The 15502-nt window shown below is 45.1% G+C and overlaps 1 protein-coding gene across 2 annotated transcripts in view; it reads right to left on the reverse strand.

Annotated features, from left to right (window-relative positions):
- Nucleotides 1-14610, reverse strand: part of cpsf6 (cleavage and polyadenylation specific factor 6) — a 27420-nt gene extending 12810 nt beyond the window's left edge. For both annotated transcript variants that reach the window (XM_084447817.1, XM_084447816.1), the window contains exons 1-6: nt 14524-14610; nt 12644-12853; nt 12230-12333; nt 11683-11828; nt 7466-7639; nt 6348-6461 (exon numbers count right to left, since the gene is read on the reverse strand). In XM_084447817.1, the coding sequence (XP_084303943.1) occupies nt 6348-6461; nt 7466-7639; nt 11683-11828; nt 12230-12333; nt 12644-12853; nt 14524-14583 (808 nt within the window). In that variant the 5' untranslated portion in view covers nt 14584-14610. The remainder of the gene's footprint in view (nt 1-6347; nt 6462-7465; nt 7640-11682; nt 11829-12229; nt 12334-12643; nt 12854-14523) is intronic.
- Nucleotides 14611-15502: the final 892 nt, after the last annotated feature.

The raw sequence follows: 15502 nt of genomic DNA on the forward strand, positions 1-15502 counted from the left end.
CAACCCCGCCTAGACCAGGACACCGAGGTTCAGCTCAACCCCGCCTAGACCAGGACACCGAGGTTCAGCTCAACCCCGCCTAGACCAGGACACCGAGGTTCAGATCAACCCCGCCTAGGCCAGGACACCGAGGTTCAGATCAACCCCGCCTAGGCCAGGACACCGAGGTTCAGATCAACCCCGCCTAGACCAGGACACCGAGGTTCAGATCAACCCCGCCTAGACCAGGACACCGAGATTCAGATCAACCCCGCCTAGGCCAGGACACCGAGGTTCAGATCAACCCCGCCTAGACCAGGACACCGAGGTTCAGATCAACCCCGCCTAGACCAGGACACCGAGGTTCAGATCAACCCCGCCTAGACCAGGACACCGAGGTTCAGATCAACCCCGCCTAGACCAGGACACTGAGGTTCAGATCAACCCCGCCTAGGCCAGGACACCGAGGTTCAGCTCAACCCCGCCTAGGCCAGGACACCGAGGTTCAGATCAACCCCGCCTAGGCCAGGACACCGAGGTTCAGTTCAACGAAAGCAGGAACTGTGCAGAGTGAGTTGTTTTCCAACGTTTGCAAACTTCCAAATTGTCAGCATAATGTGACATTACTAATTGTTGTAAGGCGTTATTGTTCACCATAGTTTGCTTACATTATGTTACGGACTGGTAAACGCCTGTAGCCTGTACGGTGTCTGTGGTATACATGCAGAAATTAGCACGTTAGTGCACGAGGCATTATTTCACTCGCCACCACTATCAGGGAAACGAGATGCAGTTGGTGCTGCCGTCCATATCAGCTGTGCCACCAGAGGTTGTTGCAATTATTAGCTGAAGTGTACAGCTTGGTGATTTTGTTAGCACAGCTAGCCAGCCAATACATTTCTAATGTATTAATGTGGTGTCATGTTGGTGTATTATAAGGTTTTGGGAGATGCTGCAACAAGTGAAGGGACAGATGCACCGCCTGCAGTCCTTGACCACCCGGACCAAGAGACCTTTCCATTGGCTCCTCAACCATCTGTGCAAACTCAGTGTAACATCAAACCATTCCATCGTTCATCAGGTAATGAATCTATACTCTTTGTACATGCCACACTGCATTAAATACAACAGGGGTTGAATCCAAAACTGTGGTCTGATCCCCGCCGCTAGGGACCGTGATCCCCGCCGCTAGGGACCGTGACCCCCGCCGCTAGGGACCGTGACCCCCGCCGCTAGGGACCACTGGTCCACACGCAGGGACCACTGCCCCCGCGGTTGATTCATGCAAATTAATATTGTTTAGACATAACACATGCTCTCCAAAGCTGAGGGCGTGGCCTGGCACTTCCCACACAAGCACCCATCAAACAAAGCGTGGAAACTGGACACCCCCCTGCTGAAACACCTGGCTAATGCAGAATGGCGTGCAGGCTCCTGTCAACGCGTGGAGTTACATTAGATTAGATTAGACTAGACTACATGATAGACTGATGCACATTAATTTCAGTTATGGTTAAGTATCGACTCCCCTTGCTGTTTAGTTTGGTGTGCACTCTATGACAAAATAGTACATTATAGTACAATCTCCTCAAAAATAAACAGTGCTTAGAGTGCATAGGTAATAGTTTACAAGTAACACATTCATGCTATTTATTATTATACTAAGTGCTCTCAGTTTATTGTTGATGATAGACATTCTGCCGTTCTGAAAATCGAAGCTAAAGACTCACCTGTTCAGACCGGCTTTTACCTAGCTTCATGTTGTTCTGTTTATATATAATGTTTTTTTTTTGTATTTTATTATTGCTTTTATTACATTGTAAAGCACTTCGTGACCCTGGCCTGTGAAAGATGCTATAGAAATAAAGTTTACTTTGTTACAAGTTACTCCTGTGATGTCTGCTGAGTGGTAGGTACAAAAATAACAGGCAGGCTAGTCTCGCTAAGACCTTTCTCCACATCTATGCGCTCTTCCAGGTAAGCCAATGGAAATAATCTATCGTAGGATAACATTGCTACGCGTATGATCAATTAGAAGAAACTACTCAAACTTTACAGACAAATCTAGCATAAAGATCGTGTATTCAAACCTGCTCAATATATCCGTATATTTTATTGATCCCAGAGGGAAATTCATGTGAACTATATACGAATATCTGGCGCGTGTTGTGCGCATTGTTGTGAGGTCTGCACATCTTAGGCTACCCAGTTTCAACCATAGACACGTCACACGCTGTGCGCAGTTTCGAGGTCTGCACATCTTAGGCTACCCAGTTTCAACCATAGGCACATTATGTAGCCTACCTGATCGGGTAAACCCATCATTTGTGTTACGGGACTCTAAGCGCGTGTCACCGGCGCACTCGGAGCGCTCTGACCTGCCGTCCACCTCGGCGCGCTCTGCCAGAACGCCACCTCGCCACGAGTCTGCACTGTCACCACATTCACACCAGTTTGCCTCAGTCTTCTCACATTGGTAAACTGCATGCAGCAGACTAATCTTTAGTGACCCGTGTATGAAAGTGTGCAATGGTAACAGTGCGCACACTAGCAATAGACGCACTAGCAATAGACGTTTCCCAAGGTATTAGAAAAGGAGGGCAAGTAGCTCAAATTTCACTTATAAAAAAAAGTGGGAATGCAAAAACACGTTTGAGCCATGAAGTTTAATAATGACAAGCTGCACGCATGCTCAGGCGCCAGTGCTCAGGCACATGAAACGGTAATTACATTGTTGTTGAATATATGGATTATCTGCCTTATGATATTATTTGCTTCCATTGTTAATATAAATGGTCACTGTTATTGGTGGCCTCTATGTTTGATTGTTAAAATGTGAACTAGCTAGCACCGGTCACTCAACAAGACACCTGCCCAGTTCTCCACTGGTTCTCCGTACACCACAGCTCATTTTCTCTCCTCTGACCATCAATCCTCCTTCTAACCCTAGGCTCCTGCTCTGTTTGCCTTCTGGCTGGCTGTGGTCCGTCATATGTTCCTGTATAAACATTTACCTCCTCTTCATTGTCAAAACTAGGGATGTCAATTTTAGCCATTTTTCTTTATCGATAATTGGTAATGTTAACGATCAGTTAATGGATTAATTCAATAAAAATGCTATAATTATATTAATAATAATAATAATAATAATAATAATAAACGTTTTTGTTCCTCAATCCGTCGTATTATTTTCTCATCAACATTCCTCAATCAGTTTTATTCCTTTCTCAACATTAGGAATTAGGTTATTAAAATGAAAATAAATCATTAACTTAACATTCCTCCAAAATGAACTTGCTTAATAAGGAAAAACTAACAGAACGAATTATTCTGTTATTCTAACGAAATCTGCACATCTGACATTTAGCGGCCTACTTGTTCTTGTTAAGGAAGATCAGACGTGTTCGGGTGTGAGTTCTATTAATACATCCATGGTTGGGAGCGGAGCCTGGTAACAAGCAGTCCAGCGTTAGAAAATACTCTCTCCGATGGCACTGGTGTTGCGGGAATGCAGAGGTACTGGCGTGCTAACTGTGTCAATCTGGGAAATCTCGTGGCGTTAACGTTCCACCAGTCTTCCGGATTTGTATCCAGTTGTGGAGGCATGCCGCGTACAGAGTTCTCAACCTCCATGTCCATGCTGCCAATAGCAGGAGCGGCTGCGTACTGCTCGCCCAAAAGGAGAGCCATGACTGAGACATATTACGCACGGCTGCAGCTTCAGCTCCCGGTGCTGGCTGAGCAGCAAGAGAAAGCAGAAGGATGAACTGCGCTTAGCTGACAAGAAAAGAGCACAGCTAGCTGGTAGTGGGCGGAAGAAAGTTAGCTTGGAGCTAGAAGTATAAGGTGGTCTTAACGCCCGCACTCGAGAGTGGTGGTCGTAAACGCCGAAGACTGATTTCTGGGCTTGTGCTAGCGACATTTTCAACTGCAACGGAAAAGTAACCGACTCCTACAATTACATATCATAGAGAGTCTACCTTCATATTTTCTGCTTATGTGCAGATTCAGTTATATAAAAACGAACACAAATCATCACTATGAATTCTGTGAAGTGTCTCCCTGAAAATATAGCGTGGCGATGCCTCGTAATTGTATGAGAATTCCATATTACTGTTAGCCTACTGTCCATAGGAGTTGGTGGAATGGGAGTTAACGCAGCCCCCCTCCAGGATTCCAAATTGCAGCACTGTCGTCCAAATTAGCAACCCAGTTTAAAACCGACACAACGCAGCTAGATTTGAAAACAGGAATTTAGTTTAGAGGACACTTTGAGCTACAAAGAAAGCTAAATTGTTATCACCAAACGTTGTCTGGTTTTATACATTTACAGTTCTTGTGGCGTTGTCGCCTCACAGTGGGCGTTAACGTAGCCACTTTCTGTTTACATACCGGTAAGCCACTTTGATTTGTTTTGATGGATGACACAGGGCATATTTTTTGGTTTGTGCAACGTTTTTGCAATAAAAGTTCTGAAATTAAGGGATTATTTACATGAGAGTTTAATTTGAAGAAATAAAGGCCTGCCTCTAATATAGGCCTACCTCCAATAAAGGCCTGGGGCTCTCTGCAGCTCAGTAAATAAAGCCCCCGGCCACTATTAGAGGATTTACGGTACACAATCCTATATCGAGTAAAATCCCATTATCGAGTAAATCCTTAACGATCAATTAATCGATTTTCGATTAATTGATTGCATCCCTAGTCAAAACTAGCCATGTCTCGTCTTTCTAATGTATTTGAAATTAGCGGACTCCCCCAGTCTACGTCACTTCCGGTTTAGCGATTTTTAAAATGCGGAAGTAACAAAAATGATCACCAAAGTCACTGTAGTGTATATATATTTTTTTTTTAAATGAAAATTGAGTTCCTACATCACTTTCCTACACATTGAATCACACTACTCCCACCCCCCACCATTCACACACACTACTACCACCTCCCCACCATTCACACACACTACTACCACCCCCCCTTCAGTCACACACACTACTACCACCCCCACAACCCCCCCACCATTCACACACACTACTACCACGCCCCACCCCCCCCTTCAGTCACACACACACTACTACCACCCCCCCACCATTCACACACTACTACCACCCCCACAACCCCCCCACCATTCACACACACTACTACCACACCCCACCCCCCCCTTCAGTCACACACACACTACTACCACCCCCCCACCATTCACACACACTACCACCCCCTTCAGTCACACACACTACTACCACCCCCTTCAGTCACACACACTACCACCCCCACAACCACCCCACCATTCACACACACTACTACCATCCCCACAACCCCACCACCATTCACACACACTACTACCACCCCCCACCCCCCCCTTCAGTCACACACACACTACTACCACCCCCCCCCAACCCCCCTTCAGTCACACACACTACTACCACCCAGGATAATTAAGTGTTAATTTGTCCCTATAGATTCTGAATGAAGCAGACCACTTTATCCAGCAGTAGCAGCTGTGTGGAGCCAGACAAAACTAAATGACTCGGGCGTGGTTTAGAGACCGGGCAGAACAGAGGAGAGAGATATTATAGAGAGAGAGACAGGGAGAGAACAAGGGGGACAGATACAGAGCATATGAAAGGGGAGAAATGAAAAGAGTGAGTGAAAAAGATACTCAGGGGAGGTTTATAAAAAAGAAAAAAAAGAATGAGATGAAAAGTGAAGGACAGCATGAATCAACTCAGGATCAACAGTGTCTGGCCTGGTCAGGTCAGTCAGTCTAACCAGTGTGTCAGTTGATTCAGTCAGTCAGTCTAATCAGTGACTGAGTCGATTCAGTCAGTCAGTCTAATCAGTGACTGAGTCGATTCAGTCAGTCAGTCTAACCAGTGTGTCAGTTGATTCAGTCAGTCAGTCTAACCAGTGACTGAGTCGATTCAGTCAGTCAGTCTAATCAGTGACTGAGTCGATTCAGTCAGTCAGTCTAATCAGTGACTGAGTCGATTCAGTCAGTCTAATCAGTGACTGAGTCGATTCAGTCAGTCTAATCAGTGACTGAGTCGATTCAGTCAGTCAGTCTAATCAGTGACTGAGTCGATTCAGTCAGTCAGTCTAATCAGTGACTGAGTCGATTCAGTCAGTCAGTCTAATCAGTGACTGAGTCGATTCAGTCAGTCAGTCTAATCAGTGACTGAGTCGATTCAGTCAGTCTAATCAGTGACTGAGTCGATTCAGTCAGTCAGTCTAATCAGTGACTGAGTCGATTCAGTCAGTCAGTCTAATCAGTGACTGAGTCGATTCAGTCAGTCGATTCAGTAAAGACAAATGTATCCTAGTGAATCAGTGGTTCTGTTCTAGTCAGAGTGGGCGGAGTTGAGGCGTTTCACCTCTGGGTCTCCAGTTCCCGTCTCGTCCCGGCGGGAAGCAATTGAAATTCATGTCCATCAGATGTCCGTCCTGGTGTCTGTGGGATATGAGCTCTGGAGGCCTCATCCCTGGCCCTAGTGGGAGAAAAACACCAATCACAACCGACTCCTCCCCCTGCCCGCCCAGCTGATTGGCTGACTGGCTGGCGTAAAATAAGCACGATGGAAAAAAGGGAAGGATGAGAAATGATGAAGATGAGAAGGAGAGCAGACAAGGACAGGACAAACACACCACACCGCAGAATCACTCCTTCTGATCAACACACCACACAGCAGAATCACTCCTTCTGATCAAACACACCACACAGCAGAATCACTCCTTCTGATCAAACACACCACTGTTTCCCAGGATCTTGCTGGATCGTCTCGTTGAGAGAAGTCAGGAAGAATTTTTACAGCTCACGTTTTCAGCCGTTGGCTTAGAGCCGTTTTTTTGCTTCCCTCTGGAATATGTAGGGGTGGGACCTACGCCCACCATGCCCACCACCATACCCCCACTGCTCTCTGTAAAGCGCATGTGTTGCCTCTGTGTATGAAATGCGCTATACAAATAAAGTTTGATTTGATTCCAGGCCCGTTCTATGAGTATTTAGAGTCTTTGTAATGTTAGAATAGCTAGCTAGGTCTAGTGAGTCTTTGTAATGTTAGAATAGCTGGTCTAGGTCTAGTGAGTCTTTGTAATGTTAGAATAGCTGGTCTAGGTCTAGTGAGTCTTTGTAATGTTAGAATAGCTGGTCTAGGTCTAGTGAGTCTTTGTAATGTTAGAATAGCTGGTCTAGGTCTAGTCTTGCTGGAGTTATTAGGGGTTTAAAACTCCTAAAGGTCATGGAAGCATTGAGAAAGCCAGAGGCAGCGGCCGTAGAAACATGATTTCTAGCCATTTGGGAGGAGAAAGTAGAGAGATAAGATCGGACTCATAGCCGTACAGCAAGGCGAGAACAGAGGTGGCCAACCTCCTGTGCTTCTAGAAACACCCACACCCACACCCACACCCACACGTCTTCACCGTTCACTCCATGCTCTGGCCCATGACCTGACTGGACCCGGGTGTTTGTTCTGGACGGCGGGGCGGGACTCACCGGGGAAGTGTGGCGGGGGGCCTCCGGGGCCGATGGGCCCGGGAAAGCGGTCTCCTCCGGGGCCCGGGGGGCCCGGGAACCTGCCCCTGCCCCGGCCCATGGGGAATCCTCCGCGGGGGCCGATACCGGGAGGGCCGGCCTTGCCCTCGCCGGACATCTGTCCTGACTGTGTACCTGGACATGAGGGTAGCAGAGCACGGGGGACAACATTCAAATCTCATCTCTCCACTGGGTCACAGGCAGGGCTGGGCAAGGACCTCACCTACGCATCCCCACTATCACCACACACAGCACTATCACCACACACAGCACTATCACCACACACAGCACTATCACCACACACACAACTATCACCACACACACAACTATCACCACACACAGCACTATCACCATACACACAACTATCACCACACACACAACTATCAGCACACACACCACTATCAGCACACACACCACTATCACCATATATACCACTATCACCATATATACCACTATCACCATACATACCACTATCACCATACACACCACTATCACCGTATACATCTGTTTCAGTACTTTTCATCCAGATAATAGTATTATGTTGAAAACCTGCTTAAGGAAGAGGCCAAAGTAAAATTTCAAATAAATTCATTTAATTTGACTTCGCCTTCTCCACAGGTGTCGACTGTAGTAGCGCGCGTCCTCTGAGGTAAATGGGAACGATTTTCTGTGCGCGAGTAGCCAAGTCTCTCCTAGTGCGCGAGGCTCCGCAACAGTCATGTAACTTTATTTGGTGCAGCAGGGGAGCTATTTAAGTGCAACACACAACAAACAGAACGCCGGTCTATGGCATGGATGTGGCAACATCGCACGCATAATTTAATACGTGACTCTATTGGTACAAACATTTACCCACCAGCGTGGCGGATAGCCTCCGAACTTGTCGCCAAATGGACATTTTACCAGCCATTGGCGGGTGGTGGGTGTTAATTTTCAGCCCTAGCTGTAGTATATTGTGATGTGTGTGTAGCTGTAGTATATTGTGATGTGTTTGTAGCTGTAGTATATTGTGATGTGTGTAGCTGTAGTATATTGTGATGTGTGTAGCTGTAGTATATTGTGATGTTTGTAGCTGTAGTATATTGTGATGTGTTTGTAGCTGTAGTATATTGTGATGTGTTTGTAGCTGTAGTATATTGTGATGTGTTTGTAGCTGTAGTATATTGTGATGTGTTTGTAGCTGTAGTATATTGTGATGTGTTTGTAGCTGTAGTATATTGTGATGTGTTTGTAGCTGTAGTATATTGTGATGTGTTTGTAGCTGTAGTATATTGTGATGTGTTTGTAGCTGTAGTATATTGTGATGTGTTTGTAGCTGTAGTATATTGTGATGTGCTTGTTGCTGTAGTTTATACTCTTCTGATTGGCCAGCAGACGTGCGTTAAAACCGTGTATACGCACACGTAGTACGGCTGAAGTTTAATTACCGATCTTAATTAATGAACAGCAACTCAAATGAGCTAATCCCATAACCTGCTGTACCACTGCTAGCTAGCCATGAATGAAGTGTTGGATGCTGCATATTTGCTGTGCAACGCATCCATTGTCCAGGTGTCAAATCTATTTGCCAACAAACTCTTTATGATAGCCAGACACCTCACTGTCCCCAAATCAAAAACTGCTTTTTCACTTTGTGTTATAATGCTAGCCTATCACTGTCAGTTGTAGTGTACTGTAGTGGTGTAGGAGCCAGATATGATTTTGTAACGTCAGTCTGAGAGTTGCAGTACAAGAAGCCAGACGTATGGAAAACGGTCTCTGCCTCGTTTATTCATTATACAGTATATAAGGCATCCAAATATATCAGTGTGAAGAGGCAATTGCTGGATTCTAATACCCTGTTGCTTAGCATAATAATATGACATCCCGTCCTTGCAAATCAACTCACAATGAACGTAAGATAGGACTGACAGTGATATACCACGACATGAAAACAATACTTTTGAAGTTGAGGACAATCAGGTGTCTGGCTATCATACAGTTTGTTGGCAACTAGGTTTGACAGCTGGACGATTTATATGTTGCACAGCAAATATGCAGTAGCCTACACTTCGCTCATTGCTATCTAGCAATATCAGGTAGCTACAGTCATAGATATATGGGTACAGTTGGCTATGGAATTAGCTAGTTTGGGTTGCTAGGCTCATTGTTTGGTTGCTAAGTCGTATCCAGGGTGTAGAGACATTGCTGAAAGAAAAGGTAACGGACACTTTCCATTTCACTTACAGTTCCAAACCCATGTTAACTATTACCGTCACTCCAAATCGTTCATTCCCTCTGCCATTAAGCTGCTGAACGCAGAGTACCTCTCTTGAATGAAGAGTTTTCTGCACCTATTTTGCACAAACCACATGTTGGTTGCCCCTGTTGGCACTTTATTTTATTTATTCTATTTATTCTTGTATTCTTAGTGAAGAATTTACTTCTGCTCTCTGCCTAACTCCATGCCATTTATCGTGTTTCCTCTGTCACTGATGATGATTGTGCAGTATGAATGTGTATGTGTAGTATGAATGTGTATGTGTAGTATGAATGTGTATGTGTAGTATGAATGTGTATATGTAGTCGGTGGACTGTAGAAACTGAATTGCCCTTCGGGGACAAATAAAGCTATCTGTATCTATTGGATATCATCGCTGTTCCTCCAAGAAATATGATATTCAATTTGTAATTCCATAGCAACGTGATTTAGCAGTGAGGGACTATAATGAAACTCAGCAATGAGCAACAAAGAACATTTCTTTATATTTTAATGTAGAAAATGCGAGTAAATGGCACATATTTATTTGTCTTTGCCGGGTGGTTGCCTTTGCGGAGGCCTCCACGTCGTGCATTAAAACCGTTTAACGCACACCTGTGAGTTGATTATCCCTTACATATTGTGATGCGTTTGTTGCTGTAGTATATTGTGATGTTTGTAGCTGTAGTATATTGTGATGTGTGTAGCTGTAGTATATTGTGATGTGTTTGTAGCTGTAGTATATTGTGGTGTGTGTAGCTGTAGTATATTGTGATGTGTGTGTAGCTGTAGTATATTGTGATGTGTGTAGCTGTACTATATTGTGATGTGTTTGTAGCTGTAGTATATTGTGATGTGTTTGTAGCTGTAGTATATTGTGATGTGTGTAGCTGTAGTATATTGTGGTGTGTGTAGCTGTAGTATATTGTGATGTTTGTAGCTGTAGTATATTTTAATGTGTTTGTAGCTGTAGTATATTGTGATGTGTGTGTAGCTGTAGTATATTGTGATGTCTGTAGCTGTAGTATATTGTGATGTGTGTAGCTGTAGTATATTGTGATGTGTGTGTAGCTGTAGTATATTGTGATGTGTGTAGCTGTAGTATATTGTGATGTGTGTGTAGCTGTAGTATATTGTGATGTGTGTAGCTGTAGTATATTGTGATGTGTTTGTAGCTGTAGTATATTGTGATGTTTGTAGCTGTAGTATATTGTGATGTTTGTAGCTGTAGTATATTGTGATGTGTGTGTAGCTGTAGTATATTGTGATGTGTTTGTAGCTGTAGTATATTGTGATGTGTGTAGCTGTAGTATATTGTGATGTGTTTGTAGCTGTAGTATATTGTGATGTGTTTGTAGCTGTAGTATATTGTGATGCGTTTGTAGCTGTAGTATATTGTGATGTGTTTGTAGCTGTAGTATATTGTGATGTGTGTAGCTGTAGTATATTGTGATGTGTGTGTAGCTGTAGTATATTGTGATGTGTTTGTAGCTGTAGTATATTGTGATGTGTTTGTAGCTGTAGTATATTGTGATGTGTGTAGCTGTAGTATATTGTGATGAGTGTAGCTGTAGTATATTGTGATGTGTGTAGCTGTAGTATATTGTGATGCGTTTGTAGCTGTAGTATATTGTGATGTGTTTGTATCTGTAGTATATTGTGATGTTTTTGTAGCTGTAGTATATTGTGATGTGCTCGTTTTGTTTGTTGCTGTAGTATTTGCCTGCTGTTGGTTTGCTGCTGCAAATATGAGTTTGACAGTTTTTTCCCTCCATGTTATTTTAATCTCACCCACCCCTGTACCTCTAGGAGGCGCTCTGGCTCTTTTCTAAGTCATTACTGTAAATGGCAATTTGTTCTTAACTTACTAAACAAGGCGGGGTTATAAAAAGGCTATTAAATAAAAACCAAACCAATCTCTCGCAGCATGTCCACCTACTTTTCCTGGACTGCATCTCGAACTGGCTGAGGGACTGTTTGTTGCAGGGCGTGACGATGGGGTTCTGGCCGTGCAGCTCCCTCTTGGAGAGCAGGTCCATCAGCTTTCTGGACGAGGCCTCCGAGCCCACGCACACCAGGGCGAACCTGCGGGAGACCACGCCTTCCTCAACATGCTGCCAGATCTACGCCATGACAGAGACCACGCCTTCCTCAACATGCTGCCAGATCTACGCCATGACAGAGACCACGCCTTCCTCAACATGCTGCCAGATCTACGCCATGACAGAGACCACGCCTTCCTCAACATGCTGCCAGATCTACGCCATGACAGAGACCACGCCTTCCTCAACATGCTGCCAGATCTACGCCATGACAGAGACCACGCCTTCCTCAACATGCTGCCAGATCTACGCCATGACACAGACTACGGGGGTTTACTTTTTTAAAAGAAAAAGTATCTAAATATCAAAATGGAAATCAATAAATAAATATATCTAATTGATTGCTTTAGGCAGTGAAATATATATGGGCCCAGGTCCACTCACCCTTTGCTCTGTCCGTTGGCCCGGTTCTCAAAGAACTTGATCTCCAGCACATCGTTGATACCTATTGATCGAATGGCGTCTGTCAGATCTTCATCTGTGGTCCACTGAAGAAGAGAAAGACTCTGAATAAACATTCTGCTGCAACTCAATCCTGATGTAACATTATGTCAATAGGCCTAACCCACAATGTACAATCAAATATTTCTCTCACAATCCTCTTATCCTCACACAGGCAATGTCATCACTATGAGGGTTCCGTAGTGAACACATGCACACACACACACACACTCGGAGAGGGAGACACACACACACACTCAGAGAGGGAGACACACACACACACTCAGAGAGGGAGACACACACACACACTCAGAGAGGGAGACACACACATACTCAGAAAGAGAGAGAGAGAGCTACCCATGTGAGGTTTCCTATGTACAGGGCGATCCTCTTCCCGGTGTAGGTGTACACCACGTTGGGCGGAGCACTCTTCCCGCCCTCCTGGCCGCCAGGAGCGGGCAGGTTGTCAAGGTAATCCCGGTCCTCAGGCGCATCCCCGTTATTGGCCGAGGGCGAGATGACATCATCGTACAGGTCGATCTGGTCGTGGACAGGGTAGTCTGCTTCCTGTGAGGGGAGAAAACCAGACCACGAAAGATAAGAGATGGTAATGTTTGGTCGTGGGTAGGTCAGCTGATAGGCTTTACATTCCTGACAGGGTGTGTGACCTTAAAGCCAGGACTAGTTTGGCATTTAGCAGTCCTCTTGTGAGGTTATTTACGATCATATATTGCTCATGTTACTTAGCTGTGACATGACACATGAGCACTGTCTCAAGAGTACAGTCTGTCAAGAGGTTGATATGGACTGTTGTATATGATCGTAAATAACCTTATAGCAGGGCTGACAATAGTAAATACTAATCTAGTCCTTTTTAATAGTTTATTAGTCCTGATAACAGCACTGGAAGGCAGCTAAGATTTAAAACTTTTCAACCAAACAAAAAATAGATTCGCTCAACCGGACACAATTTAACATGCAGCAACAAGCAGCTTGACTAACATGCAGAAGCAATGTGCAAAACCAAGTAGGCTTTGCGTCACATTAGCTGTATAAAGGTCGGCTGCGTGAGAGGAATGAGGAAGAGGAGGCTCGCGCGGCTCTCTACGTTACAAAAACAACCTCGCGACTTCGAAAGACCTGCCGCGCGAGGCGAGCCACCATCCACTATACTGGAGCTGCGACCATCCACTATACTGGACCTGCGACCATCCACTATACTGGACCTGCGACCATCCACTATACTGGAGCTGCGACCATCCACTATACTGGACCTGCGACCATCCACTATACTGGACCTGCGACCATCCACTATACTGGACCTGCGACCATCCACTATACTGGAGCTGCGACCATCCACTATACTGGACCTGCGACCATCCACTATACTGGAGCTGCGACCATCCACTATACTGGAGCTGCGACCATCCACTAGACTGGAGCTGCGACCATCCACTAGACTGGAGCTGCGACCATCCACTATACTGGAGCTGCGACCATCCACTATACTGGAGCTGCGACCATCCACTATACTGGAGCTGCGACCATCCACTATACTGGAGCTGCGACCATCCACTATACTGGAGCTGCGACCATCCACTATACTGGAGCTGCGACCATCCACTATACTGGAGCTGCCGCCTGGGGGAGTGTTCCTCCGCGAGCCCTACAACGCTGCAGCTTAGCCTAGGAGGGAAAGTGAGGGAAACTACTAACAATCCCGCGCTGTGCCATAATCATAATAATGTCACAATTCGCATAATTTGTAGCCTAAACCCGGCAGGGCAGTACTGTGAATTATAACAATAAAAACACCAGTCGATCAAGCCAACAGCGGCGGAGCGCCATGGCTCGACGGCGCGCTCGGCCATGCTCTTGATTTCGCAAGGCCTTCTCCGCGCCACTAATGTGCCTCGGCCGTAAACAATAGAGTTTTAACACTTTGGCTGGAGATTCAAAAGAAAGGCATGTTGATATATTTTATAAATACGTTAGAGAAGTAGTAAACCAGTACACAAGCTATGCCTTGCGTAACGTTACTTTATTTATGTCACGCAGTGAACGCTGCGCATGCACACGGTCAAACGGCAACAGCCGTCCGGGTTTCTTTGAGGTATTTTATAGCTAGCTAACGGCCGAGAAGCTTCATTAATGCATCCCAACGATCAAAATAACAGCAAAGTATCATCGGGCTCAAGACCAAGCACCGGCATAAGGGACTATCCGTGTGTGCATACCTGATTGAACTCCTCCTCAACATCGGCGTAAATGTCGATGTGATCCACACCGTCCGCCATTTTCCATTCGCCTCCTCCACCAACAGACTGAGCAGAACAAAAGCAGAGGAGTCAGCGCAGCCTCACTCATATCACAGGGATTTCAAAATAAAGGCCACGCTTAATAACATGTAGGCCTACTTGTGATTTGAATGAAAATGTGTAAATGAAAAAAGAACACGTTCTGAAAGAAAGGTAACTGGAATGTGTATCTCAACAGTGGAAATATGTTTAAGTAATGTTTGTGATTTGTGTGTGTGTGTGTGTGTGTGTGTGTGTGTGTTTGTGGATAGAGAGATACGTTAATGACCCCCCTAGAATTACCGCAAGGTTGGAAAACAAAACACTAGATACAGAGTAGAGACAGTGTGAGAGAGAGAAACAAAAAACATATAGTAACAAAAACCAAGCCGCACAAGAGAGACCATGATCTGTGCGGTTTAGGCAGCGACAACTATTTTCTACGGCCCATATACGTCATTGTGGCATTTGGATGGACTGAATAGAATACAAGATTCAAGAAGTTTGTTGTCATGTGCATGGTTAGACACAGCGGTTACACCACACTATGGAATTCTTACTTTGCTTTGTCCTCCAATGGTAAGTAATAACAATATAAAACAGTGCAATAGTTATAACAATAAAAATATCAACTCAAAATGTAAGGAGCAAAATACAATACAGTAGTGCAATAGCAGCAGTAGTGTGTAAGTTATCAATAGAATGGTGTGTGTGTTTGTGTGAGAGAGATAGAGAGAGAGATGGATGGTGAGGGTTATGCTATTGACAAGCCTGATGGCCTGTCGGTAGAAACTGTTTGTGAGTCTAGTTGTCCTGGACTTCACACTTCTGTAGCGTTTGCCTGGTGGCAGCAGTGTGAAGACGTTGTACTGAGCGTGTGTGCTGTCCTTAATGATGTTCCCAGCCCTCCTGGTGGCCC

Source organism: Borostomias antarcticus (assembly GCF_949987555.1).
Source record: "Borostomias antarcticus genome assembly, chromosome: 13".
In the NCBI taxonomy this organism is placed as follows: domain Eukaryota; kingdom Metazoa; phylum Chordata; class Actinopteri; order Stomiiformes; family Stomiidae; genus Borostomias; species Borostomias antarcticus.